Here is a 24,928-nt window from a genome sequence, read left to right on the forward strand (position 1 = left end):
CCTTTTTCTGAGTTGGTTTGTTCCTTTCAACAAATACTAAACATGCACTATGTGACCGACTCCTGTTTAGGGTTTAGGTGTGAGTGATAGCGCAGTGAACAAGACAAAGTCCCTGCCGTTGAGGATTTGACATTCTTAGCTGGAGAGACACGTTTCTATAAACATGAAAACTAAGTATATTTTATATGTTAGGTGGTGGTGAATGTCATGGAGAAAGCAGAGCATATGAGAAAGAGGATGGGGTGTTGGAGGTTCGGTGTGGGCTGCAGTAATAGTCAAAACACCATCTCACTGAGAAGGCATTTGAGCAGGAACCTAATGGAGGGGAGTAAGCCATAGGGATAACTGGGGAATATTTCAGGTAGCCATAGCAGCCTGTGCAAAGGCCCTGTGGCTGAAGCAGGTCAGGTATAACGGTGGAGCAGCCAGGAAGCCAGTGTGACTAGAGCAAGAGTAGCCAAAGGTAAGAGTCAGGCCACGTAGGCTGGTGAGGTCTTAGGACTTTGCCTTTTATGTGATGGGACTCTGACTCAGGTGTCAGGACAAGTTCCCTGTGGTTGTTTTGCTGGGGAGTGGGGAGAGACTGAGGGCAGGTCCTGGGCCAGGAAAGCGGGAAGGGACTGCTATGAAAGTTCAGGTGGGAGATGATGCTGGATAGGACTACGGTGGGGGCCACAGGAGGAGGCAGGTAGATCTATTTAGAAGGTGAATCAGAGAGAATTGCTGTTGGACTGGGGTGTGAGTTTGACAACGAAGAGTCAAGGGGACTCCCAGGTGTTTGGTACCGGTAGCCGCTGGTAGGGACCATTTTCTCAAATGAGGTTCGCTTTTGTTTTTACCAGCAGAGACTTTTTGCTAAGGCAGGGGCCAGAGATGTCAGTTTCTTGTACCTCAAGTGTCTGTAAATGTCTCCTCATGGCTTGTTCTTGCTCTCTGCCTCCCCACTGTCTTTGGGTCTCCGCATTTCTATGTATTTTTTTCCAACCCTCTTCTAAGTTTGGGGATCTGAGCCCTTTCCCAAAACTGAGGCGGGGGGGGGGCAGCTTCCTGGAAGAGGAGATCAATGGTCAGGGTCTGCCAGTGTGCAAGGAGAGCGAGCCAAAGAGGAGGGCAGGAGGAGGGGAGGGGAGAAGGCAGAGGAGGGGAAGCTTCTGGAGAGGGAGAACCCCGACAGGAGACAGCAGAGGGGTGGGGAGGATAGGTGGAACCGAGGCGACAAGGAGTGAGAGGCAGGGGGGGAAAGGGTGGAGAGGGCAGGAAGAGGGGAGAAGGGAGAGGAAGAGAACTGAAGAGAAAAGGGGGTAAGGGACAGGGGGTGGGGGCTGGAAGGGGAACACAATAAAAAGGGGAGAGGAAGAGTTGGAGAGGGTGAGGGGGGAAGGGTGGCGCAGGAGGGTAAGGGAGGAGGAACTGACGGGGGTAGGGCGGGAGAGGAGAGGGAAGTGGGGATGGGGAGAGGAAAGCGGGGGGGCGGGGAGAAGGGGTAGGGGGGGCGGAGGCGGCGGCGGAAGGGGGGCGGGGCGCCGGCGCTGACGCGGGGCGGCTTCCGGGCTCGGGGCGGCCGGCTCCCCCGCCCCAGGGTGGTTCCCGCCGCCTGTTGCCTTGTATGGTCCGAGGACGCCGCTGTCCTCGGGGCCCCGCCCGACGGGGCCGCGACCCACACTCTTGGCCCGGCGAGCCCGACCCCCGGCTCGGCCCCGCCTGGAGCGCGGAACCTCGAGCTTCCGAGGACCCCCAAATGCCGAGATCCCGCAATACCGAACTTTTCGGGCCCCGCCGGGCCAAGACTCTGCAATTCCGAGGACCTGGGGGCCCGGAAAGCCAGAATGCTGCATTCTGGGATCCCGGAAAGTTTTCTGAGACACCCAAGGGCCTCGAATTCTAAGTCGCCCAGACTACCTCTGAGATTCTGGAATCCTGAAGCTTTCAAGCTCCCTCCCCCAGGGGGTTCCGAAAGGCTCAGTCCCCCAGGCTCTCACGTCCTGGAACGCCGGGGAGTGGGCTCCCAGGACGCCCCGACTTTCGGGACGCCCCCTCCCCCACTCGCCGCGCCCGGCCGCCCCCGTCCGCCCTGGGCTCGCGCCCCGGCACATTCCGTCCTCTCCGCCCCGCCCCGCCCTCCTCCCTCGGCCCCGTGGGGACGGAAACATGCCCTCCCCGCCCGCGCCCGGCCGAGAGCTGGGCCGAGGAGCCCGGCTAGACGGGAACGCCTGCACCCCCGCGCCCCGGGAACTGGCTCTCCGAGTTCTTGAGGAGACCTCACCTGGCCCCGCCCTCTCAGGTGGACGGCCGGGCCAGGTGACGTCACTTCCTGCCAGGTAAGCGCCGCTGGCTGCTCAGTCGGCCGGGGTTTCGGTTGACCCTGTCTATCCCTAAAAAAGGTGCCCCGCCACCCTCCCCGCCCCTCTTACTGCTTCGAGACCGCACAAAATCCAGGATTCAAGTTTACACACAGATTCCTTTTATTTAAAAATTCCAAAAAACACAAAAATAAACTTTTAACAATATATATTACTTAATATATTATTATAGTATACTTATAACAATAATTATTCCATCTTTTCCAATATTACAAAAATGAAGAAGAAAAACACAAGGGAAGCAGACGACCCAATATATATAAATACTATAAAATCTATTAGAATAAATAAAGTCGTCATAAATAAAGGGCCCAATGGCTGGGGGGATGGGGCAGGGTGGGTGTTTGGCAATGGCTTTGGCAACTTGCTTTTGGAGGGAAATTTTGAGCACCAGGATTCCCCCTCAGGGGGAGGCTCCAGTCACCATCAGACACTGGAACCTCAGGGTCTAGGAGAAATGGGGAGGGGGGGGGCAGTAGGAGCCTATTATTCACAGCATTGGGAAAGAGGGGCGGGTAGAGGGCTCACTGCCTTCCTCAAATCTGCTACATTTTTTTTTTTACAGGACCCCAGAAAACACTCCTGCCCCCAACACCATGAACACCGAGCTTGCACACTGGGGACCTGCCCCAGCGTGGGGTCAGGGGAGTGGGTTAATGCACTTTGGACGTTGGGGGAGGGGGGAGGCTACTTGACTGAGTCCCCCAGTTCCCCACAGCCCCAGGGCCCCTGTGGAGCCCACAGCAAAACAGAAATGGCCCCCTTGAGATCCAGCTGATCTGTACCGGACAGGCACTTATCACTCAGAAACAGAGATTCGATTGAAGATGGGGAGGCGCCGGGGGGCTGCAGGTGGCTGAGGTGGCCCAAAAACCCCAGCCTCGAAGACGGGCGAGTCGGATCCCCCCAGGCTGCTGCCACTGCTGGCATATTCATCAGGATCAGATCCCAGGGAGTGTGCAGAGGGGCTCCGAGCCAGGCCACCCAAGGGCCCCCAGACGCTGCCCGGCGTAGCCCTTCGGCAGGAGGGGCAACAGGCTGGGGTGGGGTCCCTTCGGGCCACAGGGGTCCCAGGGGCAGCAGAGAAAGCAGAGGGTGAAAGCGGAAGGTCCCCAGGTGGTGGTGGTGGGGAGCTGGAGGGAGAGAAGGAGCATGAGGACAGGGAAGGGCCTGCCAGGCCCGCTGGTGGTGGTGATGGTCTGCGGCCGGAGGGCAGGCCTGAGAAGCTGATGCTCTGGCGAAGCACATGGGGGTGGCCTGGGACAGCCAGATCCTCGCTGGGGTTGTGGATGAAGTGGCAGCGTGAGCCGTAGGGGCAGCGGCCCTGGAGGTAGAACTTGTGGCAGAGTTCTGTCTTGTACTTGGGGTGGCGACTGGCCTGGCGCAGCTCGCCCAGACCGTGGGCAAACTGGCACTTAGCCCCATAGCGGCAGCGCCCGCTCTCTGAGAAGGTCCGACATAGCTCAGTCTTGTAGCGGGATGAGGTGGTGGGGGTCGCAGTAGGTGAGGTGGGTGAGGGTGACAGTTCAGGGCCTGGGCGGGGAGCCAGGGGTGCGAAGCCTGGGGGTGGCGGGACCCAGCCACAGCTTCGACCCTCCACCAGGCTGGTGGAGCGGCCAGGCAGACGGGCACCGACCCCAGCCGGGCTGTTGTCGGGCGAGCTGAGGCTCCAGAGCCCGGAGGAGGCCCAGCCTGGGCTGGACTCAGTCTCTCCGTGGTCAGATGGCAGGTCAGGGCTCAGCGACAGGAGGCTCTGTGGGAACAGGGACCGGTTAAGACACCGAAAATGCTGGGTGACGCCCCACCACAGCTGCAGGGCACCTAAGAGCTTGCCAGTCCGGTTTGTGGGCTCCCGGCCCGAGCCCCACCTGCCCACGTTAAAACATGGGCTCCCGATTTGGAGGTTCTGAGTTTACTCGCGACGGAAGCCCGTCCCGAGGCACCCAGGCACTCCGGCTCCCCCGGCTGGATCGAGAGGAGACCCCAGCCTTCCCGAAGAGGACAGGCACGCCACTGTCCTCTCAGTTTTGAGCCTCTGGGCCTCTCGGGATCTGACCCCCGCGCCTCGGGTTCTCCAGTTTCACAACTGGAGGAGCAGGCAAACTTCACCCAGGCAGGGGCCGGGATCTCGTCGCTTTTCGAGTTCCCAGAGTTCCCCGCTGGGTCAAGGGGTGGAGAGACAGAAGTCGGCTTCCCCTCACCCCGAGACTCCAGCCCCAGAAACGCCTCCGCGCAAAACCGCGCCCTCAGCAACTACTAAGGGGGTGAAACCAGGTGTGGGGCCATTTCCGCCTCCAGACAGCCCTAGTCTGAGAAAAGTCTTCCACTTTTCCACCTCCAAGGGCCACCCCACCAATGTCTGGGCCGAGACCCGAAAGTCGCAGGCTCCATTTCACCTCTAGAGGATCGCACAGGTCGGAGAAGGGAGGCAGGGCCCCCGGGCTGGAGTGTGAGGCTCCATGGAGCTCCAGTTTGAGAAAGGAGCCGGAGGTCCCGGGCCAGAGTTTTCGGCGCTGGAGAGCCCTAGCTTAAGAAGGGGGTCAGGCATGCGGACACCGGGGGTGCCGGTCGGCGGGGGCTCACCTCGTAGATGGCGGCGAGATCCATGGCGGCGCGAACGGCCGATGGGCTGAGAAGTCGGCCAAAAGTGGGAGCGCTGAAGTCAGGCTGCGGTTGGCTGCTGGAGCCGGTGTTTTTATAGAGACGAAGTGAGGAGGCGGGGCCAGCGGGGCCCGCCCGGGTGGGTGGGGCCAGGAGGGGCGCTTCCCGGACGCGCGCCCCCAGCAAGGCCCGCCCGGCACCCCGCCGGGACGCGCGGGGAGGCGGGCCCGCGACCGGGCGGGGAGTGCCCACGGTGGGGGGCGGGGGGAGGGGTGTCGGCCCAGTTTTCAAGGCTGGAGACTGAGGCGCGGAGAATCGAACCGAGCCGTGGTGGGGGCAGGGCTCCTGGGGGAATTGACCTGGGCAGGGGCCAAGAGAGCGTGCGCGGGAGAGACGGCCGGGGGGGGGGGGGGGGGGGGAGGCGAAGAGAGACGCAGAGCGAGAAAGAGACAGAAATGGAGAGACCCGAAGAGAAAAACAGAGACAGGGAGGGAGAGACACACACTGGGAGACGGACACTGACAGGGTGAAACAGGGCAGGGAGAGGAGGATAAGTTGGGAGACAGAAAAGACATGGTAGAGCGTCCCAAAGAGACAAACTCAAGGAGACAAGCGAGAGGGAGGGTCACAAAATAGAAAAAGAGGGAGAAAAACAAGCAGAAACAAACACCTACATACAGAAATCCGTAGGGAACGGAGAGGGGACCAACAGGCCAGGTGGGGGATTCTGAGACCTGCCCGACTGGTTCGGTCTCCCTCCCAAACAGCCCAGATTCAGAGAGCTTGATGGCCGTCCCCTCCACCCCGACTCGCGGGGGCGAGGGTCCCGGATACCTGGCGAGGCAGGAAAGGAGCCTCTCCTGCTCCCGCAGAGCATGGCACTTCCGATCGTTTCCTCTGGGCTAAGCACCGTTCTATGAAAGTGCTTTACAGACGGCAACTCAAGAAGGTTATACACCCGTTTTGCACACGAGAAAACCCAGGCCACCCTGGGAAAACAGAGAGGCCAAGTTACTGTCCCAAGTGCGTGTTAGTAAGTGGCAACAGTCTAACATCAGGGGCTGGAATTATGTAAAGAGTGTGCCGCCTGAGAAGACTCCAGATTGGAAAGGAGGAGGTCTTTTATTGTGGTGGAGGGTTGCCTCGACGGAAAGGAAAGCTGTTTTGAGGTGGAAGAAACGGGTCATCCCCCAACTGATGGTCGGATGGGTCTCTTTTGAATGGGTGTGCCTTGAGAGAATTCTTAATTTGCGAGGATTCCTCCCCACATTGGCAAGTGTTTGATGGTCAGGAGGGTGCCCTGAGTGACAATCAGTTAAGACCTGGGAAGAAAACTTATTCTTAAAGGGGGTCTTGGTGAGCTGGCCGCCCTGAGTGAAAACAAGGGGGTAGAAATCATAGCCATAGCGTGCAGTCATGAGGGTGGCAAGCTCATTGTTGCAGGCTGTGGCCGCGGGCTTGTGTTGAGGTGGGAAGAGTCTGCCAGGCACACCGACTTGCCTCGTCGGACCCAGCTCGGGGGAATCCCTGGTGCGGCGCTTTCTGGGGCTGAGGGGCCTTCCCGGCCAGTCCCGTGAGCCGGGCGGCTGCGGGCGGCTTTGGCACGGTTGCAGCCTCCCGCTTGCCCGTGACTCACTCGCAAGGGGCGGGGGAGGGGGGCTTCCTGGAAGCCGTGACGAGGAGGCTCGACCCGGACGCCCGGGTTCCTCTCTCGTAACCAGGGCTTCTGTCGCCTGTAAACACAGCCTGGAGGACAACGGGGAAAAGGGAAAGGGGAGGTGCCTGGCACCCACCTCCCCGCTGGGCTCCAAATCCCAGTGCCGCTAGTAGGACGGAGGCGGCGGGAAAACGGGAGGTGGGGGATACCCTGGGGTCCCCGGAGTCTGGCTCGGCTCTGGCCGCGATCCTGGAGGAGTTTCGATTCCCTGGAGACAGGGAGCATTTCCCATCCCTGAGTCAGACGGACCCCCCTCCGCTCCCCTATCTGCTGAGTCATCGGCCCTGAGAGCCAGGACGCTAGGGATTGGAAGACGCTCAAAGAGGCCGGAGAGGGGGCTTTGCGCGGGGAAGGGCCGACCATCCACCGAAACACGGACGGGTGGGAGCCAAGGGATCGGGCCTCGGCCCCTCCTTTTTCAGATTTAGGGGTCCGGGTCTCCGAACCACCTCTTCGCTCAGATCCAGACCAGGCCCCCCAGGCCCTCCTACAACAGACCCACAAGTTCGGGCGCCTAGCCCTCCGTTCTCTCAAGCCTGAGTCTGAGCCCCCAGCCCCTCCTTCCTCCGATTTGGGAGTCTGGCTCCCATCCCCCTTTCCACCCCGTCCAGGCCCCAGTCGCCCCAGATGCCCCAGCCCGGGAGGAAGTTCAGGGCAGGTCTCCTCCCAGCTCCCCACGTAGCCAACGGGAAAATCCGTGGCCCCAGCGGCGGCCGGGAATCCCCTCTGGAATGACGGTGGGGAAGGGGATGGCCGGGGTCCCCCGCGGGGTGCAGGGGGGCAGGTCCTGGGCGGGCAGAGGGAGGAGGGAAGGGGCGGAAACCAGCGAGGCTAAAAATACGGCGAGCACTTCCGGCCTAGGGGGAGGGGAACGGAGAGCAGAGTTTCCAGAAAAACAAGCGGGGACGGGAAACGCGGGGGTGTGAGAGCCGGTGCGAGTGCGCGGGCGAGCAGGGGTGCGTGTACCCGCGGCACGTGTGCGCGCCTGGTGTGACTGGGCGTGAGCGGGGCGGCCGGTGGGCGGACCGTGGCCGTCGCAGCGTGACGGTGTGTGCACTGCGGGCGCGAACGTGCGTGCCCTGATGTGCCCGGGGACGCAATTAGAAGTAGGTGTGGGTCACGAGAGTGTGCGCCCCTTTTCCTGTGTGAGGGCTGTGTACTTACGGCTCCGCCTGCCACGGCTGTGTGTATAAAGGTGCGAAACCACCCGTGCCTTTGTGGTCGACGACGCTGTTGACTTTAACGGCCTCTGGCTCTAGGGAGTGTGTACTCCGCTGCGGCCGTCCTCGAGGTGCATTCGCAAGAACGTGTGACCCACACACCCACCTGCACATCTGTATGTCGTCGCTCTGAACCACAGCGGGGTCTGGAGTCACCAAGGGTGTGTAACCCCTTGAGGAGTGCACCTGAAAGCCGTGTGTGTGTGTGTGTGTGTGTGTGTGTGTGTGTGTGCGCGCGCGCGCGCGCGCCACCTGTGTGTCACCGTAGGTGGCCGTGGCTGTGTGCCAGCTCCCTGTAGCTCTTTTGTGTAGTGGATGGTGTTCCCAGGTGTCTGTGTCCTTTTTTGGGGGTGAGGCTGAGAACAGGGGAGGCCAGAATCTGGATGAGGTTCCTCTGAGGCCCAGTCACAAGGCAGTGGCGCTGGTGAACTTTGGTTCCTGACGTCTGTATCGCACATCATGGGGAGGGTGGCTGGTCACTGTTTGCCACATCCGGGGGCACAGCAGACACACACACACACAGACACACACACACACCCCTTCTCTACCTGAGAAGCATGATCTATCCCCAGCTAAGGCTGCTTTTGATAATATTGAGCTAAGTGTAGGGCTGACTCAGCCTGTGATGGGCAAAGTCTGCGATGGGGTGAAAGATAGTGGGTTAAGTGGTGATTAGAGAGTTGTTTATATATTCATGTGGTTGGATTGTTCCTTTAGAGTGTGTTTGTGGGAGTGTCACTGGGTCGGAGAGCCTGGGGACACTATGATTGTAGGATGGTGGGTTATGCTGTTCTCTGCTCTGGAGGAGGGGTGTCATGTGCACCCGTGTCCCCACGGTCTGTTTTGCTCTGTGTGGCTGTGCATCTCATGTACACCCTTCCCTGGAGTGTGTGGTTGTGCACCAGCCTCTATAATCTCCCTTTGGGTCTAATAATCTGGTAAAAATCTCCATGAAGGTCCTTCGTGACCTGCCTCAACTTCTGTCCGTGCCCTGTGGTCAAGGCCTCCACATTGTTCCATAAACACATCAGCACATTCCTGCCTCATGGCCTTTGCACTTGCCGTTCTTCTCCTGGTGCTGCTCTCTCCAAATGCCCACATGCCTATTCCCTCTCCTTCAAGTCCGCTCCAATACCACCTTCTCAGCGAGGCCTTCGTGAGCTCTGTCAAGGACTTTTTAAGTAAGTCTTATCATCTATTTAACAAATAATACATATAACATCTATTTATAGCCTATAATAATGATGAGTACCCATGACCCACCACCCAATCTAAGCTCTAATGTCTTACTAATGTCTTTTAGTAAAGTAACATAATTCTCCATATGCAAATCTTGCATTTGTGTTAGATTTATTCCTGTAGATAGCATCATCAACTAGTGCCCAAGACCTACACTGCCCTTCCTGAGGGTCAGCCCGACATGCCAGGCACTTCAAGAAAGGAACTTTCTAGGATGTGTTCACACACACACACACACACACACACACACACACACACACACACAGGGCTGGCCATTTCCCAGGACTCTAGTGTGGGGACTTGGGCTCTGGGTGAATCACAGGTCTTCACAGTCCCAGGGTTTCCTTGCAGATGTGGGGTCTAGGACACATCTGGGCAGTGACACAAGAACCAGGGCACAGAAGGTGTTGGGTGGGGCAGTCCCACAACCCGGCTGACTCACTTGAGCCTTTCACACCCCAACAGCTGAGCTTGGGCTTGCCCAGGCCTGAAAGCCATGGCTGAGCTCTTGAAGCTCTCGTTCTTGGGGAAGTGGAGAGCCTGGTGGGTTCCTCCCTCCCTGAAGCCCCCTCCCCAAGGCCTGCTTCCCGGAGCTGGGGCCCAGGCGCCTGGGTTCTTCCCCAGGACTGATGATTCACCCCTACTGGGCCCTTTTCACTTCTCCTTTGGGGCTAAAAATACAAGGACCCAGGCATCCAGCTGGACCAGGCTTCACCACGGATTGCACAACGCCCCTAGTTTGAGTGCTGCTGACGCAGGCTCCAGGTTCGGGTGGGGGAGTGAGTTGCTCCCAGACCAGGCATGCTGAGGTCAGGGCCTAGAACCCTTTCACTTCCCCTTTCCTTGGCTGAGGACCCTGGGGGCTGGGTTGACACTGGAAGTGTTGGGGATCCCTGGACTTGGTTGTGGCCCCTGGAAATGAAACTGCTTCCCCTAGCCCCAGTTAACCTAGGGCTCCCAGAATCTGGCCTCCTTCATAATAGACAGAGTCCCAGTTAGGAATTGGGAGCAGAAGACAGCAAAAGGGGGCTAGGACAGAGAAGGTCAGAGACAGGGAGACAGGAACACAGAAGCGCAGAGAGAGAGAGAGAGAGAAAGTGACCAAAAGAGAGAAAGTGAAAAAATGAGAGAGAGAGAGAGAGAGAGAGAGAGAGAGAGAACAGACACATGCCTCAGAAACATACAGGACAGCTAGAAAAGGGAACAAAATCAGAGAGACCACCCCCAAACTGGGACAGAAGCAGGAAGGATTGAAGGAGAAGGACAGGTCAGGGATCCTCACCCAGGCCAAGCTGGGGGAGAGCCCCTGGAAGAGGTCATCAACAAGCAGTCCAAAGTGCATCCTGGGCTAGGGAGGACAGCAGGCCCCGGGCTGAGCAAGGCCCCGCCCTGCAAACTCCCTGCTAGCCTCTGCTGCCCCCTGCTGGCTGTGGCCACAGTGCTCCAGCGGGAAGAAAAGTCAAAGACAAGGCGGCTTTGAGGTCACTCTTCATTCCCTCCCGGTCCCCTTCCCCTACTGCCTGCCCCACTCCCAGCCCTGCCAGCTCACAGGGTGCCCCCAGGGCCTGTAGGTGGTGCAGGTGTCTTGCCCGTGACCTTGTTGGCACAGTCCAGCAGAGCGGTGTGAATGTCCTTGGCACAGGCAATCTGGGCTTTGATGACTGCCAGGTACTGCGGGTAGGGCAGGCTGTCAGGCTGCACAGCGTCCGGTTTGGTGGCTGTGGGCACCAGCGTTGGAGAGTGCTTGGCGCTGTCGCAACTCTGGGACAGGCACTCATGTGCCAGGCGCTGTGGGCAGGTGGGCAAGGTACGGCATCAGTGTCGCTCACCCCGCCTACTCCCAACCCCACCCCACGGGCCAGCCTGGGGTAGCTTGCTCAGCCTCTGGACTCCCAGGGTCTGGGGGTCAGAGCCTGGCCCCCCTGCCAATCACTTGCTGGGTGACTTCCGGTGTGCAGCTGCTCCTCTCGGAGCCTGTTTCCTTCGCTACCTCATCAGGCAAGGACGAGAACGCGTGTGTGAACAGAGAACACGAGAACAGTGTGAGAGCCACGGGCACTAGCGCGTCACCTTAAGTGCTAACTGATGAATGTCGGCCAGCTATTACTGTGACTGTCCTAACTGCGGCCTTTGGCACTGGCAGTGACTTCTCCGATGACACCTGCTCCTGGGTTTCCTCCTTCTTCTCTGGCTGCTCTCTCTAGACACTTCTTAGTCTACACCAGCCTTAAATGGGGGTAATTCCCAGGTCCCGTCTCCTCTCCCACTCTCAGGCACCACTCAGTTCTCACCTCTGCGCTGACACCACACCTGTGTCCCCGGCCTCCCCTGGAATTCCAGAGCTCTCATACCCTCCCCACCAAAATGTTCCTCTTCCTGGGTCCCTGTCTCAGGAGCCTGTCTTGGTGCGGCCTAGCCTCCTTGAATCCTGCCATGGTTGCCTCCTGGGGCTCCCAGCCTCCACTCTTGGCTCCTCGAACCCATCCTTCGTTGGGCAGCCAGAGGCATATTCCTAAAGAAGCCAGCAAGCAGGTCGACGGTCTTCTCTGCTTAAAACCCTCCATGGCTCCCCAGCGCCCACAGGGCCATATTCAAAACCCAACAAGCCCTAATGCCTCCTACACCTCAGCAAAACTGAGTTTCATGACATTCCTAAAGGAGAGTTAAAGCAACAGCCTGTTCCTTCTGGCTGGAACACCTTTCTACCACCACCAGGCTTCTCAAATTCTGGTTTTTCTTTCAAAACCTAGTTCAAAATGATGATGACGACACTAAGGGAAACATTTGCCACGTGCTTAGTACCACGTTCAGCTTTTTACATACGTGATCTTGCTGTCTTTCCCCAAAGTTAATTTCTCAAAGGAGAAACCCAAGGCTCACAGGTGGGAATTGGTGGTCCATCTGATTCCAGAGGCTGTGCTCTTAGCCACCCACTTTCCCCAAAACTCCTATGCCTCTTCTATTTATGTCTCAGCCTCAGCTCAGATGTGCTTTCCACCAGTAGCCCTCCCTGAGCCCCCTCTCCCTACCCTACCTTAGGCAGAGTCAGGTTCCTTCTCTGGCCTTCTACACTCCCCTGAGCTTCCATCACTTTACTTTTTTGTTTTTTCTCTCATTTTAATCCTGACACCTCCCCTATCATATCAGGCTATGTGCCTCCCCCATCACAGCCCTGACTTGTGTGGGCTGGGCGTTTCCTATCACAGACCTGACCACCCTGAGCTGTCATTGTTTGAGGACACATGTCACCCCAGTGAACTGGAAGCTTTGTGAAGGCAAGGATCAGGACAACACTGTGTCCCCAGCATCAGCTGATGCACACATCTGGCCCACAGGAGGTGCTCAGTGTGTGTGTGACGACTGACTGAATGAGGGTTCCTGACGACCTGGGGACTGAGGCAGGATTGTGGTGCCCCAGTGTCTAGAAGGCCCCTTACCAGGCAGAGCTCCAGCTGGTCACAGAGTGCGTAGAACTCCTCCAGACACTTGTCAAAGCGCTGTATAGGTCCGTCACTGCTCTTTCTGTAGTCCAGGAGAAGAAGGTGACTGGAGAATGGATTTCCAATCTCTGGCATGTCAGTGTCTACCCAACCAAGTATCCATCAGGAAACCAAGTTTAGGCCCAGAAGCCCCAAGGCAGGGCCTCAGGGACTGTTTTAGAAGAAGCAAAAAGAGCAAGGCCAGACGCTAAGGAGTGGGGCTTGAAAATAGAAGGAAGGTGGGGGGGAGGTGGATGGGAATCCGGGTATGAGTTTCTAAGACTAGGAAAAGGGGACTATACTCACTGTCCGTTGTCAATGTTAGTGTTCTGAATCAAGTTCTGGGCTGCGACTTTCATCAAGGTCTAGTTTATAAAAAAATAAAAATGTACGAAATGGAAAGACAGAGAGGGATGCTTTTGGTAGATCTACAGTCTTCCTTAAGATCTATTCAATTTCAAGCCTTCTCTTCACTTGGCACGTCTCCTGTCAATCCAGGGTAGCACCTGTATTTTCCCAGAAGCCCGCTCTCATCCAGGGTTCTCGCCAGTAATCTCCCCGACAGATCTTAGATCCTCCCTCACCCACCAATCACGGGCAGAATCTCTGTACAGGCTGGTCCCTTCCTCAGGCTTTAACAACCAGAGCCTTTTTTGCCCCTTCAAACTCACTCCCACTCGAGTTCCGGCCATTCCCAGGCCTAACATTCGCGCTTATCCCGCTCACACTGTAAATCAGCAGAGCTTCGCTTTGGCCTCATCAAAAGGGCCAACTCATATTCCCGTTCCCTGCCTAACGCTCCTTTGCTCTCTCCCACACTACAGAGTCCCTCTGCCCTCCCCTGTACCCCTTGGAGTCAGAGAACCAAACCCCGCAATCTTCTCGCCGTTCCTAGCCAATCACCTGCAGGCTCTCCTTCAACTGCGGGATGAGCATCTTATAACGCTGCACTGGATCGAAGTCCTGTTGCTGTTGCTGCAAAAGCCCGCTCTGGGCAGGCCCCACTAGCTGTGCTGGTGGTTGCGGCTGCTGCTGGGGACCCGGGCCACCAGACGAACCCGGACCCGACACACCTGCAGCGGACGAAGCCGCAGCAGCCTGCTGCTGGGACGCAGCCATCTTCCTCGCTTAGCGCGCCGGAAATACGCCACAGGCGTGTCTCTCCCGGTTTATTTCTAGCTTCTGTGTTTCCAGGCCCTGTTTGCTAGTTAGCTGCTCCTCCCAAGCAAGTCAGCCAATGGGGGGAAAGAATGACTACCCGCACTTGACGCTCAAATAAAACGTCATATGGAGATACCGATTCACCAATCACAAGAGGTTTTTCCTCCTTCGCTCCGCCCTTTACCCAGGTATTTACCAATCCGGGTGTGGGTCTAATACGGACTCTATTTCCCAGAAGGCCTCGCAGCTTGAGGCTACTTGTCGGGTCCTCAGCGTCTTGGCGGCAGTTGGTGGAGACGGAGCTGCGAGTCCGTCTTTGGCGCTGCCTGCGCGTTTACCTGAGTCTCTACAGGAACTCTTCTCACCAGCCCACATCATTCCGACCCTGCTTCCTCAGAGAGCGGCGCCAACCCGAGCCTTCCCTCGGATTAGGCGTCCGCCGACGTCGGTACACCCTTCCGCCTCTCCCCGCGGCTCAGCAAGGACCCCGTCCGGGCTTCCTTCGCCTTGTCGCCATGGCGCCCACCATCCAGACCCAGGCCCAGCGGGAGGATGGCCACAGGTAGGCGCCACGCCACCTGGCTGCACCGCTTTCCTCTGGGTCTATTCAGGTTTCGGCGAGGCGGGGGGTCGGGCTCGGGTATCCTACAACGTCAACAGCCCCCTAGGTCTGTCCGTGATGTCATACCCCTCCCGCGAACGCCGTGACGTCACCGAGCGCTCACCTTTGACATAGGGGGGTAGGTTCCTTCAGGGGTGGGGTGCTGCTCCCTTCTCCCTGCCATGGAGTTCAGGGATTAGACTCTTGGGAGGCTAAGTAGAAGGGATTGTGCTTTTAAGATTCCAGTCAAGCGTTTGGAGACCCCCTTTTCCAAAATCAATTGACTACGTAGTTGTATTAAAGCACTTGAAGACATCCCCTCCAAAAGGGATTGAGCAGTTGGCTTCATTCATGGAAGCATCTGCAGACACTTGTTTTTAAAAGGAGTTGAAATACTACACTCCCTCTATTAAAGTACTTGGAGCACCCCTCCCAAAAGGGATTAGCATTTGTCACCCCCTTCTCCCCTCTTTTAAAAGCTTGGAGCCCCCCCCCCCTTCTGTAAATCCTGTTCATCTTTCTGTCAATGTCTTTCTCTCTTACCTACCAGACCCAATTCTCACCGGACTCTGCCTGAGAGGTGAGCCCCATTGTGTTTTCTCAGAGGGATGGGCCTGTGGGGGCTGGGAGCAGAGGTGGGGCAGCAGGGGCTAGGTTTTAAGCTACTGTATTCCCAGGTCTGGAGTGGTCTGCCGAGTCAAGTACTGCAATAGCCTCCCTGACATCCCCTTCGACCCCAAGTTCATCACCTACCCCTTTGACCAGAACAGGTGAGACTGACATGGAGGATGGTGAAATAACCCACTTTGAACAGGGGTTCCTTGAGAGAATTGCTTCTCTTGTTGGCCGCTTTTTTCAGAGCCTAGAACAGTATCTGGCATATGGTAGTAGGTGCTCTATAAATATTTAATGAATAAAACCATCGGTGTCTAAGTCTTTACCCATTGAAGAGCCAGCCTTCTCACTCTAACATGGGGGGGGGGGGAGACACTGCATTTTGAGTTCTTCCCTGGAGAAGCTTGGGCTCTGGGAAACAGGGATATGAAGGGTAAAGCTGGAATCAGGAAACCATAATGGGTATGTTTCCCCACCCAGGTTCGTCCAGTACAAAGCAACTTCCTTGGAAAAACAGCACAAACACGACCTCTTGACTGAGCCAGACCTGGGGGTCACCATTGACCTTATCAACCCTGACACCTACCGCATTGACCCAAATGGTGTGTGAGAAGGCAGGGAGGGCTTGCACTAGGCCAGCAAAGGCTAGGACCTCCCTCATAGTCTTCCTGGCCCCTTGTTCTCCTCTAGTACTCCTAGATCCAGCTGATGAGAAGCTTTTGGAAGAGGAGATTCAAGCTCCCACAAGCTCCAAGAGGTGAGTGTGTGTGTGGAGGGGGGACTGGAGATACGGGGGATCTATGATGGGAGGAGGGTGATGGGTCCTTGGTGCCTAATACTCCACCCCAGATCCCAGCAGCATGCGAAGGTGGTGCCGTGGATGCGGAAGACAGAGTACATCTCCACTGAGTTCAATCGTTATGGCATCTCCAATGAGAAGCCTGAGGTCAAGTAAGTTGTGGTGGGTAGGAAGGGAAAAGTGGAGATTTCAGGTGTGTTCAGTGACTCCTAAAAGCCTCTCTTTACTCCTAGGATTGGGGTTTCTGTGAAGCAACAGTTCACTGAAGAAGAAATATACAAAGACAGAGATAGCCAGATCACAGCCATCGAGAAGACTTTTGAGGACGCCCAGAAATCAGTTAACTGAGGGACCGGGATGGGATGGGGGTGGGAGGCAGACCAAGGTGCAGCTCCAGAGCTCTGCATCCTCCTCCTCACCCTGTTTTTGACCCCACCAGATCTCCCAGCATTACAGCAAGCCCCGAGTGACACCGGTGGAGGTCATGCCTGTCTTCCCAGATTTTAAGGTCAGATCCAGGGCAGGAGGCAGAGAGAGGTAGCCTGCCATCTCTGCTCGTCCCAGTCTGATCCCAGTGCTCTCCGTCCCCCAGATGTGGATCAACCCATGCGCTCAGGTAATTTTTGACTCAGACCCAGCCCCCAAGGACACAAGTGGTGCAGCTGCGTTGGAGATGATGTCTCAGGCCATGATCAGGTAAGTAAGTGGCCCCACTGCCCACCTTGACCCGCTTCTCATTGCCCCTTTGTCCTCACTCTTCACTGCTCTTCTCCCAACCAGAGGCATGATGGATGAGGAAGGGAACCAGTTTGTGGCCTACTTCCTGCCTGTGGAAGAGACACTGAAGAAGCGAAAGCGGGACCAGGAGGAGGAGATGGACTATGCACCAGATGATGTGTGCGTGGGGTGTGGGGTTTTGGGGACTGAGAATTGGGTCTTTTCTCCTCCATAAGGAAGAAATGGAGCTGACCTTGTTCCCCTCACCAGGTATGACTACAAGATTGCTCGGGAGTACAACTGGAACGTGAAGAACAAAGCTAGCAAGGGCTACGAAGAAAACTACTTCTTCATCTTCCGGGAGGGTGATGGGGTTTACTACAATGAGTTGGAGACCAGGTACTTGGCACACTCCTCCCTCGGATTAGCCTGGGCCTGTGCTTTAGAATCAAGGTCCTGGGGTATGTGGGAACTACCTTGGAGGTCATTTGTACGTAAGGATTGGTCGTGTGCATTTTCAGTAAGAGCAGCAGAAGCCTGCTCAAGCATGTGATCCGGGCCTGGTTTTAACATGAGAGCCCAGAAAGAAATCTCAAGATTGAGCTTTTTTGTAGGGTAGATAGCCAAGTTTCTTCTGACGTCAATAAGAGACTTCACGTGAAAGTAAACGTAGGCAAAATACAGAGTAATATGTAAAATTAGCATAAATAGTTTAAATGAAATCCTAGATACCCAAATTAAAAATGTGACCTCCTGCCCAACTCCCCTGAGAGCTAAGTTTATTCCTGTGCTAGAGCCCTTGGTATAATTTGAGGGTTGGGAAAGAAAGTGTGATCCTGGGTTTGTTGAAAGCAGAGGTCACAAATTCTGATCCTATGTAAAAGGTGGCACAGTGGGCTGGGTGGGCTCTGGGTGACCTGGAGCTCTTGGCAACCTCCAAGAGGCACCATGACCTAGCCCGGCAAAGGGCTCCAACCTGTTGTTACTATGCTATGGGGGTTGGGGGAGGGGAAGTCCCAGTGGGGCCATAGATTAACATTTTCCAGAAGCCAGCAATCTAGATTCTGTGCTTTAAGTGTTGGTAACTAATTCGCCTTAAAAATCTCTTATGGATGCTCCTATATGTGTATGCGTGTGTGCGTGCACGCGTAGACGCTTTATAAGTACAGGAGATTATGGAACTATTACCCTTCCTTTCCCTTGTATCCAACCCCTAAGTTTAGTCCCCTTATCGAACTCGCATTTATTCTGGTCTGTTCTGGAGTAAGCAGCGGTAAGGAAGTAAAAACCAAGTCAGACTAGATACCAGAGTGGGGTCTTCAGATGCATTTTCTACACACACCTCTCCACCACCGTGCCCGCTGCAGGGTCCGCCTGAGTAAACGCCGGGCAAAGGCTGGGGTTCAGTCGGGTACCAATGCCCTGCTTGTGGTCAAGCACCGGGACATGAACGAGAAGGAATTAGAAGCCCAGGTAACAAACATCACTGGCCCAGGGCACCCGTAGACAGTGGTGGTGGGTAGGGAGAGACGCAGAGGCCTGACAGAACACCCTCCTTCCCCTCAACCGTGCTGCTTCCAGGAAGCACGGAAGGCCCAACTGGAGAACCATGAACCTGAGGAGGAAGAGGAAGAAGAGATGGAGACAGAAGAGAAAGAAGCTGGGGGCTCAGGTAAAGCTGGACAGGCCGAACACCCCAGGAGCCCTGGGAAGGGTGGGAAACTGGGAACTGGGTCTCACGTCTCTCTGCTCCTTTACAGATGAGGAGAGAGAGAAGGGCAGCAGCAGTGAGAAGGAAGGCAGCGAGGATGAGCGCTCAGGCAGTGAGAGCGAACGGGAAGAGGGTGACAGGGACGAGGCAAGTGACAAGAGCGGTAGTGGCGAGGACGAGAGCAGTGAGGATGAGGCCCGGGCCGCTCGGGACAAAGAGGAGATCTTTGGCAGCGATGCGGATTCAGAAGACGATGCGGATTCTGATGATGAGGACAGAGGCCAGGCCCGTGGCAGTGATAATGATTCGGACAGCGGCAGTGACGGGGGTGGCCAGCGGAGCCGGAGCCGCAGCGCCAGTCCCTTCCCCAGTGGCAGCGAGCACTCAGCCCAGGAGGATGGCAGTGAAGCAGCAGCTTCTGATTCCAGTGAAGCCGACAGTGACAGTGACTGAGTCCCAGGTCCTTCAGGGTTGGTGCAGACACGATTACAATGCGATTATTATGCGCAGGAAGGCACTTTTCTTCGGGTGGTCTATTTGCGAGCCCTTCGCTTTGTTCATTTCCCTCCTCTGCAAGCCTTGCTGTTAATAAAGCCAATGTCTTTCCCTTTACTCCCCCATCTAGCCCTATGGTCTCATTCGGCTTACACCTCTCCTTCCCCCCACCCCAGGAGCTCCAAGGCCTCAGGTCAAGGCCACTAGGTTTTCCATGAAATGTAGCATAACAAAGGTCAGAATCCTTTTTTTTGTTTTGTTTTTGTTTCTTGTTTTTTTTTTTTTTTTTTTTTCCAAAATAAGCCCAGACCATTAAACAAGTGAAACTCCAACAAGTAAGTCTTCTCCAACAGCGAGAAAAACTGTACAGTTACTCAAAGCTGATTCTGCCAGTGGGGCTGGGGATAGGAGGGAGGGTGAAATCATGGTGGTGGGGTGGGGGTGGGGGGGCGTAGGGGCCTGGGGAGGGGCTGGAGCAGAAGAGGGTCAGGGTCCTGCCCATCAGAGTGGGGCCGCCTGCGTCCTGCACACTCTGCTGTCAGGTGGGGGGTGGGGGCGGCAGCTCTTGCCTCCCGCTGGGTGTGGGGGGGGTGTCCCTCACCACCTCCCAGTGCCAGGCAGAACCTGCTCACCCTGATGGGTAGCAAAGAAGACAGGACTTGGCTGGGAGGCGGTGAGGGTCCTGTAAGAGGGACACCCTGCTGATTCCAAACGAGGTGGCCCCTGTCCATCCCACTTCCCGGGGCTATTGGGAGGGGGACTGGAGAAGCCCTGGGAGCTTGAGGGGAATGAGCAAAGGCACAGAAACATGGCGGGGCCGGGGTGGGGACTTGCATAGGTTGATGAGTGTGCAAGAGGTACATAAATAAACCTGACACCCCACCCAGCCCGGCACTGGGAGAGGAGGTGGGGACCTTAGCAGATCCCCAGGGCCACCCTCCCCCCTGGCTTCCTCCCCCTCCCTGGGCTCAGAGCTGAGGGAGGGCCAGACCAGGAGGGCAGAGGCAAGAAGGTCTGGGGAATGGGGTGAGAGTGCAGGGAGGGCGGTGGTTTTAAAATTTTTTTTTTTTTTTGGTTTTTTGTTTTTTCCCAACATTTTGTATCTTTAATAACATACACAATGGTTACCAGCCATATTCATAACAAAAGTTATTCATAAAATGTATCTAAAAATAACATTTTTTTTTTCCTTTTCGGTGTGAAAAGCTTGAGAATGTCCCAGTGAGGGGGGTGGGGTGGGTTGAGTAGGAAGAGGGGGTTGGAATAGGGGACCCTGGCTTCCCCACAGCCTGAACCCCCAAATCCCCTCCCTCCACCTGGGCCCCAGCACAACCCCTCAGCAGGAACAGAGACCAGAGTGTTTGTATGATTCCACGGCTGGGACAAATCTCTGGGTTATGATATAGTGTTCCACTTAAGTGAGGTCATGACAGAATGGGGGGTAGGGGAAGGATGAAAGAAAAAGCGGGGTGGGGAAAGAAACCAAAAACCAAACAATCCCCTTTCCCTTATTCCTTACCCCCAAGTCTTTAGCAACCAGACCCGGGAGTGGACAAGGGTGTGTTGGTTGCGGGAAGGGGATGTTAAGGCAACAGACTTCCTGACCTCACTCGCTGCCCTGGCTCCCGGCCTTCAACCACTGCATCTGGGGAGCCCGGGCTGGGGGGAAGTGGGGAAGGGCTAGGGGGTCTGGAGGAGGGGGCTCTGCCCTCTCCCCTTGTAAAATTCAGGCTCCCCCTGCCACTTTCTTGGCTCAGAGGCCTGGGGATTCTAAAAATGAGAGGGAATGATCAGAGAGAAAAACCGTTAAGAACTATATAAATATGCATCTTAAATAGGCCTAAGAAATTAATTGTAGAGAACCTCTGATAAACAGGGCAAAAGGAAGTGAGGGAAAGGAGGGTGGCTCCTGTCCTTGTGAATGACGAGAATGGGGAAGAAGGTGGAGAGGAGAGGAAAAGAGGCTCCTCCACTCATCCACCACCTTCACCTCAGCCCCTCCCAAATAACATCCAGGAGAGCAGGTTATGTACCCCACTTCTCTCTCCACAAATGTCAGATGGTTCTGAGCAGGCCCCACAAGATAGGGGGGAGCTGCTCCCCTGGGAGGGGCAGGGGGCCGGCAGTCTGGAGGAGGCAGGGGTGGGACGGGGCCGGGTGGGGGAACGAGGGAGGGGAGGAGGGGCAGTCGGGCTGGCCAGTCCCTGCCCCTTTATCCTGGCTGCCCCCTACCTCCCTGAGCCTCAGCAGAGACCCCTTGACGGGCCTGGGAGTGAGCAAGGCGTGTGCCAATGTTAAACAAAAGTTAAAAGGGTGAGAGAGTAGAAAAATACTAGAATGTATAGCTGAGCCAGCCCACCCTCTCGCTGTCGCGGAGAAGCCCGTTGGGGGTTGGCCCCCGCCCGCCGCCCAGGGAGCCTATGGGTGCGCTGGGCTGTGGGTCCCGTCAGATGGTGGAGGTTTTGTCTGTCCCATCTGTGATAAGAAAGGGAGGAAGGGAGGAAGATCAGGAACTGGCGGGAGGCCCAAGAAAAGGCGCTCGGGTAGCCTGTCATCCCAGTCAGGCCCTCCCTGGAGGCTGGCCTCCCCTAGGGACCCCTCAGGTTGCTCTGAGTTGCTCAGTTCAGAGGTGGAGACGCTGCTGGGTAGGTGGGAGCTGGGTCAGGGAAAGAGGAAATGCTCACCACCCAAGGCGTGTTCTGTCATGCTCAGACATAGAGACTCCAGAGTGGGATTGATCTCCAGGTCAGGCCCAGGGACCGGGCAGTCTGAGGGCGAGAGAGAAGGGAGGCGTGAGGACTGAACTGAGGTGGGAAGCAGAACCCAGGAGACAAAGGACTGGATGGGCTGGCATGGGGGAGGGGCTGACACCGATAAGAGGGAAAGGAGGGAGGGAGAGAGTGGCAAGAGACCGAAAAATTGTGCGTGAGACATGGCACACACCAGACGGAAAGTATGACCGAGCAGAGATGAAGGACCCAGACGGGCCTGGGTGCGTCATGGCGCAGGCAGAGGCTTAGCAATGCAGACAAAGCCTGATCAGCCGACCGAGGAAGTGATGTGGAGCTGAGGGAGCTTCCTGGAGGCCACACGCTACGTGTTGCCTTGGGCACAGTCTGGGCATCTGCCCCAGGCACTGGGCAGCCCCGGGCTCCTGGACTCTGTATTTGGTGCAGAAGCTTCATTAGAACCCTTCCCATCCCCACTTGGACTTGCTTCTCTGGGCTGGATGTCATCTGGGCAGGCCCAGCAGGCGGGGCAAATCAGGACAGCAGCCATGGGGCTTGTCCTCAAACCACCTCTCAAAAGGGTCTCCTGCTCTGGTGAAACAACCCACCTCCCTGAGCTGCCCTGACCCCACCCCGCAGTGCTTAAAACCCTTCCCTTGGCTCCTCACTGCTACAGGGAGGAAGCCTGAGCTTTCTGCCTGAGTTCAGAGGACCTGCTCCCCTCTCCAGCCTCACCTGTCGTCACATTCCCAATGAACCCTGAGCTCAGACCATGTCAAGACACCTAACTGTCTCTTCTTAACAAAAAAATGTTTTGACCTTGGGCAAGTCACCTGAGTGTCAGATTCACGACTGATCTGATGGGAATGACACCAGCGCCCTCATGTGTGCAGCCGGGAGGCTCTGATTTGCCAGCGCAGGAGAGCTGCTGGACACACAGCGCAGCACACAGCACGCCCGTAAAAAGAACGGTTTCAATGTTTTGCTCGTGCACTTCATCCAGCCATTTAGCACCAGTTACAGAGGCCCACCACGTGCCAAGTCCTAGGCTAAGATGAACACAATGGCAGGGCCTCTGCCTGTGACAGATGGCACTTCGTGTAATCTCCTAAATTAAAAATCTCCACCGATTTGGCAGTTTATGACACAAAGAGCTTAGGGTCACCTGCAAATCTAATTAAAAAAATTTGCGGGGGGGCGCCTGGGTGGCTCAGTTGGTTAAGTGTCCGACTACGGCTCAGGTCATGATCTCACAAACTCTAAGTTTGTGAGTTTGAGCCCCTAATCAGGCTCTGTGCCGACAGCTCAGAGCCCGGAGCCTGCTTCGGATTCTGTGTCTCCCTCTCTCTCTGCCCCTCCCCTGCTCATGCTCTCTCTCTCTCTGTCTCAAAAATAAATAAAACATTAAAAAAAAAATTTTTTTTTTTGAGCAAACTCTACCTCCAATGTGGAGGGTCGAACTCACAACCACAACGTCAAGTGCTGCATGCTCTACCGATGAGCCAGCCAGGCGCCACCCTCAGCCGCAAATGTAAGATCTCTCCAGAGGCAGCCCTTTCCAGACCAGCCGCATCTGCCTCTGCGGCCTCGATGGCCGGCAGCAGGCCCAGCACGGCCCAGGGCGGGGTCACCCCCCCTTGACGAGCAAGGCGAGGCTAGCGTTCCTCTAACCTCCCTTTGCCCACTTCACCTCATTCTGCTCTCTCACCTCTCGGCTGGCCTGTGAACAGAGGGAAAACCGCTCCCTTACATCATCCTTTAGTGTAGACCTGATCCAAGAACTGACTCTTGCCTGGTTCTTGCCTGAAAGAATTCCCACTGGTTCCCAGTGCACTGACAGGCAGGACTCCTCTCCACAGAGGCCTTGACGCTCTGTCTCATCCCCTCCACCCCTTCCAGACTGAGTATTTAATGAACTTCTAAAGAGATGGTGATAGAGACCAAGAAGGACCTTAAGATTGCAACACAGGGAGGGAGAGGTGAGGAGATGCAGGGCTGGGAGTAGGGGAGAGAAAGACTGAGAGAAAGCAGACAGGATCTGAGAAAGAAAATTGAAGTGGGATGGGGGAGGGTACAGGAAAACCCACGACGTGGGAAGATGGGTGCAGAGTGGCGGGAGGTATAAGGAGAGGTGAGCAGATGAGAAAGGATAGTGGGAATCGGACTGAGAGAAAGGCCACCTAGGGTGTCACTGAGGCAGAGCCCCATGGGTAGGGGCAGTTTACCTGGAGGGAACATGAGAATGGCCTGGGGCGACGAATGGACCGGAAGGGAGTGGGTGCGCTGCACAGAGCTGCGGCTCTGGCTGGGCATGCTGTTGCTGCCTCCGGGGTTGGCAAACCACAGGTTCTGCACGGGGCACGGGAAAAGAGAAAGCGGTGAGCTGAGAGGGAAGAGTCCCAGGCCCAGGCGCCATGGAGCTGGCAAAGGAGCCTCTCCCTTCCAAGCCGGGCCCAGATGCAGAGATATGGACACACACAGCCCAGGCACCACCACCCCAAACCCAGAAGTGCCACGTCCTCTGCTTCCAACCGGCTCACCTGTCGGCCCTGGCCCCCAAGACTGGGGCTAGTGAGGGCATGTCGCGGGGAGATGCCCCCAATGCCCGAAGGGCTCAGAAGGCCCATCCTGCCGGGCGGGAGGGCCCGGGGAGGCATGGGGAACTGCCGCTGGGTCCGCCGGGCTACCCCCATCCCCACAGAGCCAGCTATGGGAAGCGAGTTGGAGCCGAACGCCCAACTGTGAGAGAGAAGGCAGGGTGTCAGTTTAGGTGGACGGGGATGGGGCCCCTCTGTCCGTCCCTTCCTCACCTCCCCCCACAATCCCCATGGGAAGGACAGAACACAGACCTGCTCCGAGCAAGGACTCCCCGTCCAAGCCCTTGCATCACACACGCTCTCTTCTCCTGCCCCAAAGTACCCCCAGGATGGAGACAGGAGCAAACAAAGGTCTCCTCACATCCACTCACAGCACTTCTCCTAACTTCAACTCTCAAATGCGATATTTACTATTTGGGGTGCGAAGGGACCTCAGAGCCCCCTGCACGCAGGTGAGAACAAGGGACAGGCAAAGGGACGGGTGCTTTTTGCCAGCTCGGCACCCTGTTCTGGTGGTCAGAACACACCCTGATTTTCTTCTGGGAGAGTCTTCACTGGGTGACTCGTATAAGGCCGCTCAGCGGACTGAATGAGGACAACCAATTCCCGGCCCGCCACGCCAGTGACCCTCTCCGCGCTCTCCATCCACCAACGAGGGCCCAGGGAAGGAAGGTCCCTGTGCCCCCGCCCCCACCCCCCGCTCACCCTTTCTGCTGCCGGTAGCTCTGCATCTCTAGTGCGGCTTTGCGCGGGAAGGTCCGCAGGAGCTTCAGCACTTGCTGTTTCCAGGACAGCAGCCGTTTCTTCTGCGTCTCCGTGAACGCCTAGGATTGGGAGGGCGAGGCAGGGAGGGTACGCTTTCAGATCTGCCTTCCACTCACCCACTC

General features: G+C 56.6%; 4 protein-coding genes across 6 annotated transcripts in view; 1 reads left to right on the forward strand and 3 right to left on the reverse strand.

Moving 5' to 3' along the window:
- Nucleotides 1-2,728: 2,728 nt before the first annotated feature.
- ZFP36 (ZFP36 ring finger protein) lies at nt 2,729-5,037 on the reverse strand. The gene is made up of 2 exons (XM_049621332.1): nt 4,944-5,037; nt 2,729-4,113 (listed from the first exon to the last, which is right to left on the reverse strand). The coding sequence occupies exons 1-2, from the start codon at nt 4,965-4,967 to the stop codon at nt 3,160-3,162; spliced, it is 978 nt and encodes a 325-aa protein (XP_049477289.1). The 5' UTR covers nt 4,968-5,037; the 3' UTR covers nt 2,729-3,159.
- Nucleotides 5,038-10,609: 5,572 nt separating this feature from the next.
- MED29 (mediator complex subunit 29) lies at nt 10,610-13,838 on the reverse strand. Its single transcript, XM_049621342.1, has 4 exons — nt 13,520-13,838; nt 12,923-12,981; nt 12,575-12,659; nt 10,610-10,925 (listed from the first exon to the last, which is right to left on the reverse strand). Exons 1-4 carry the CDS (start codon nt 13,733-13,735, stop codon nt 10,683-10,685), a joined length of 603 nt encoding a protein of 200 aa, XP_049477299.1. The 5' UTR covers nt 13,736-13,838; the 3' UTR covers nt 10,610-10,682.
- Nucleotides 13,839-14,255: 417 nt separating this feature from the next.
- On the forward strand, nt 14,256-18,832 carry PAF1 (PAF1 homolog, Paf1/RNA polymerase II complex component). Its single transcript, XM_049621322.1, has 14 exons — nt 14,256-14,339; nt 14,929-14,958; nt 15,056-15,148; nt 15,474-15,595; nt 15,684-15,750; nt 15,843-15,944; nt 16,026-16,131; nt 16,232-16,300; nt 16,385-16,488; nt 16,573-16,689; nt 16,780-16,908; nt 17,877-17,982; nt 18,091-18,181; nt 18,270-18,832. The coding sequence occupies exons 1-14, from the start codon at nt 14,293-14,295 to the stop codon at nt 18,671-18,673; spliced, it is 1,587 nt and encodes a 528-aa protein (XP_049477279.1). The 5' UTR covers nt 14,256-14,292; the 3' UTR covers nt 18,674-18,832.
- SAMD4B (sterile alpha motif domain containing 4B) overlaps nt 14,383-24,928 on the reverse strand; it is a 42,456-nt gene continuing 31,910 nt past the window's right edge. Inside the window, exons 9-13 of one of the 3 annotated variants that reach the window (XM_049621312.1) lie at nt 24,747-24,865; nt 23,985-24,183; nt 23,670-23,793; nt 21,400-21,483; nt 14,383-14,555 (exon numbers count right to left, since the gene is read on the reverse strand). In XM_049621312.1, the coding sequence (XP_049477269.1) occupies nt 14,488-14,555; nt 21,400-21,483; nt 23,670-23,793; nt 23,985-24,183; nt 24,747-24,865 (594 nt within the window). In that variant the 3' untranslated portion in view covers nt 14,383-14,487. Of the gene's footprint in view, nt 14,556-17,812; nt 18,125-21,032; nt 21,191-21,399; nt 21,484-23,669; nt 23,794-23,984; nt 24,184-24,746; nt 24,866-24,928 lie in introns of those variants that run through there. The other 2 variants (XM_049621313.1, XM_049621314.1) reach the window with 2 other exon arrangements.

Source organism: Panthera uncia, assembly GCF_023721935.1.
Source record: "Panthera uncia isolate 11264 chromosome E2 unlocalized genomic scaffold, Puncia_PCG_1.0 HiC_scaffold_19, whole genome shotgun sequence".
NCBI classification, from domain to species: Eukaryota; Metazoa; Chordata; class Mammalia; order Carnivora; family Felidae; genus Panthera; species Panthera uncia.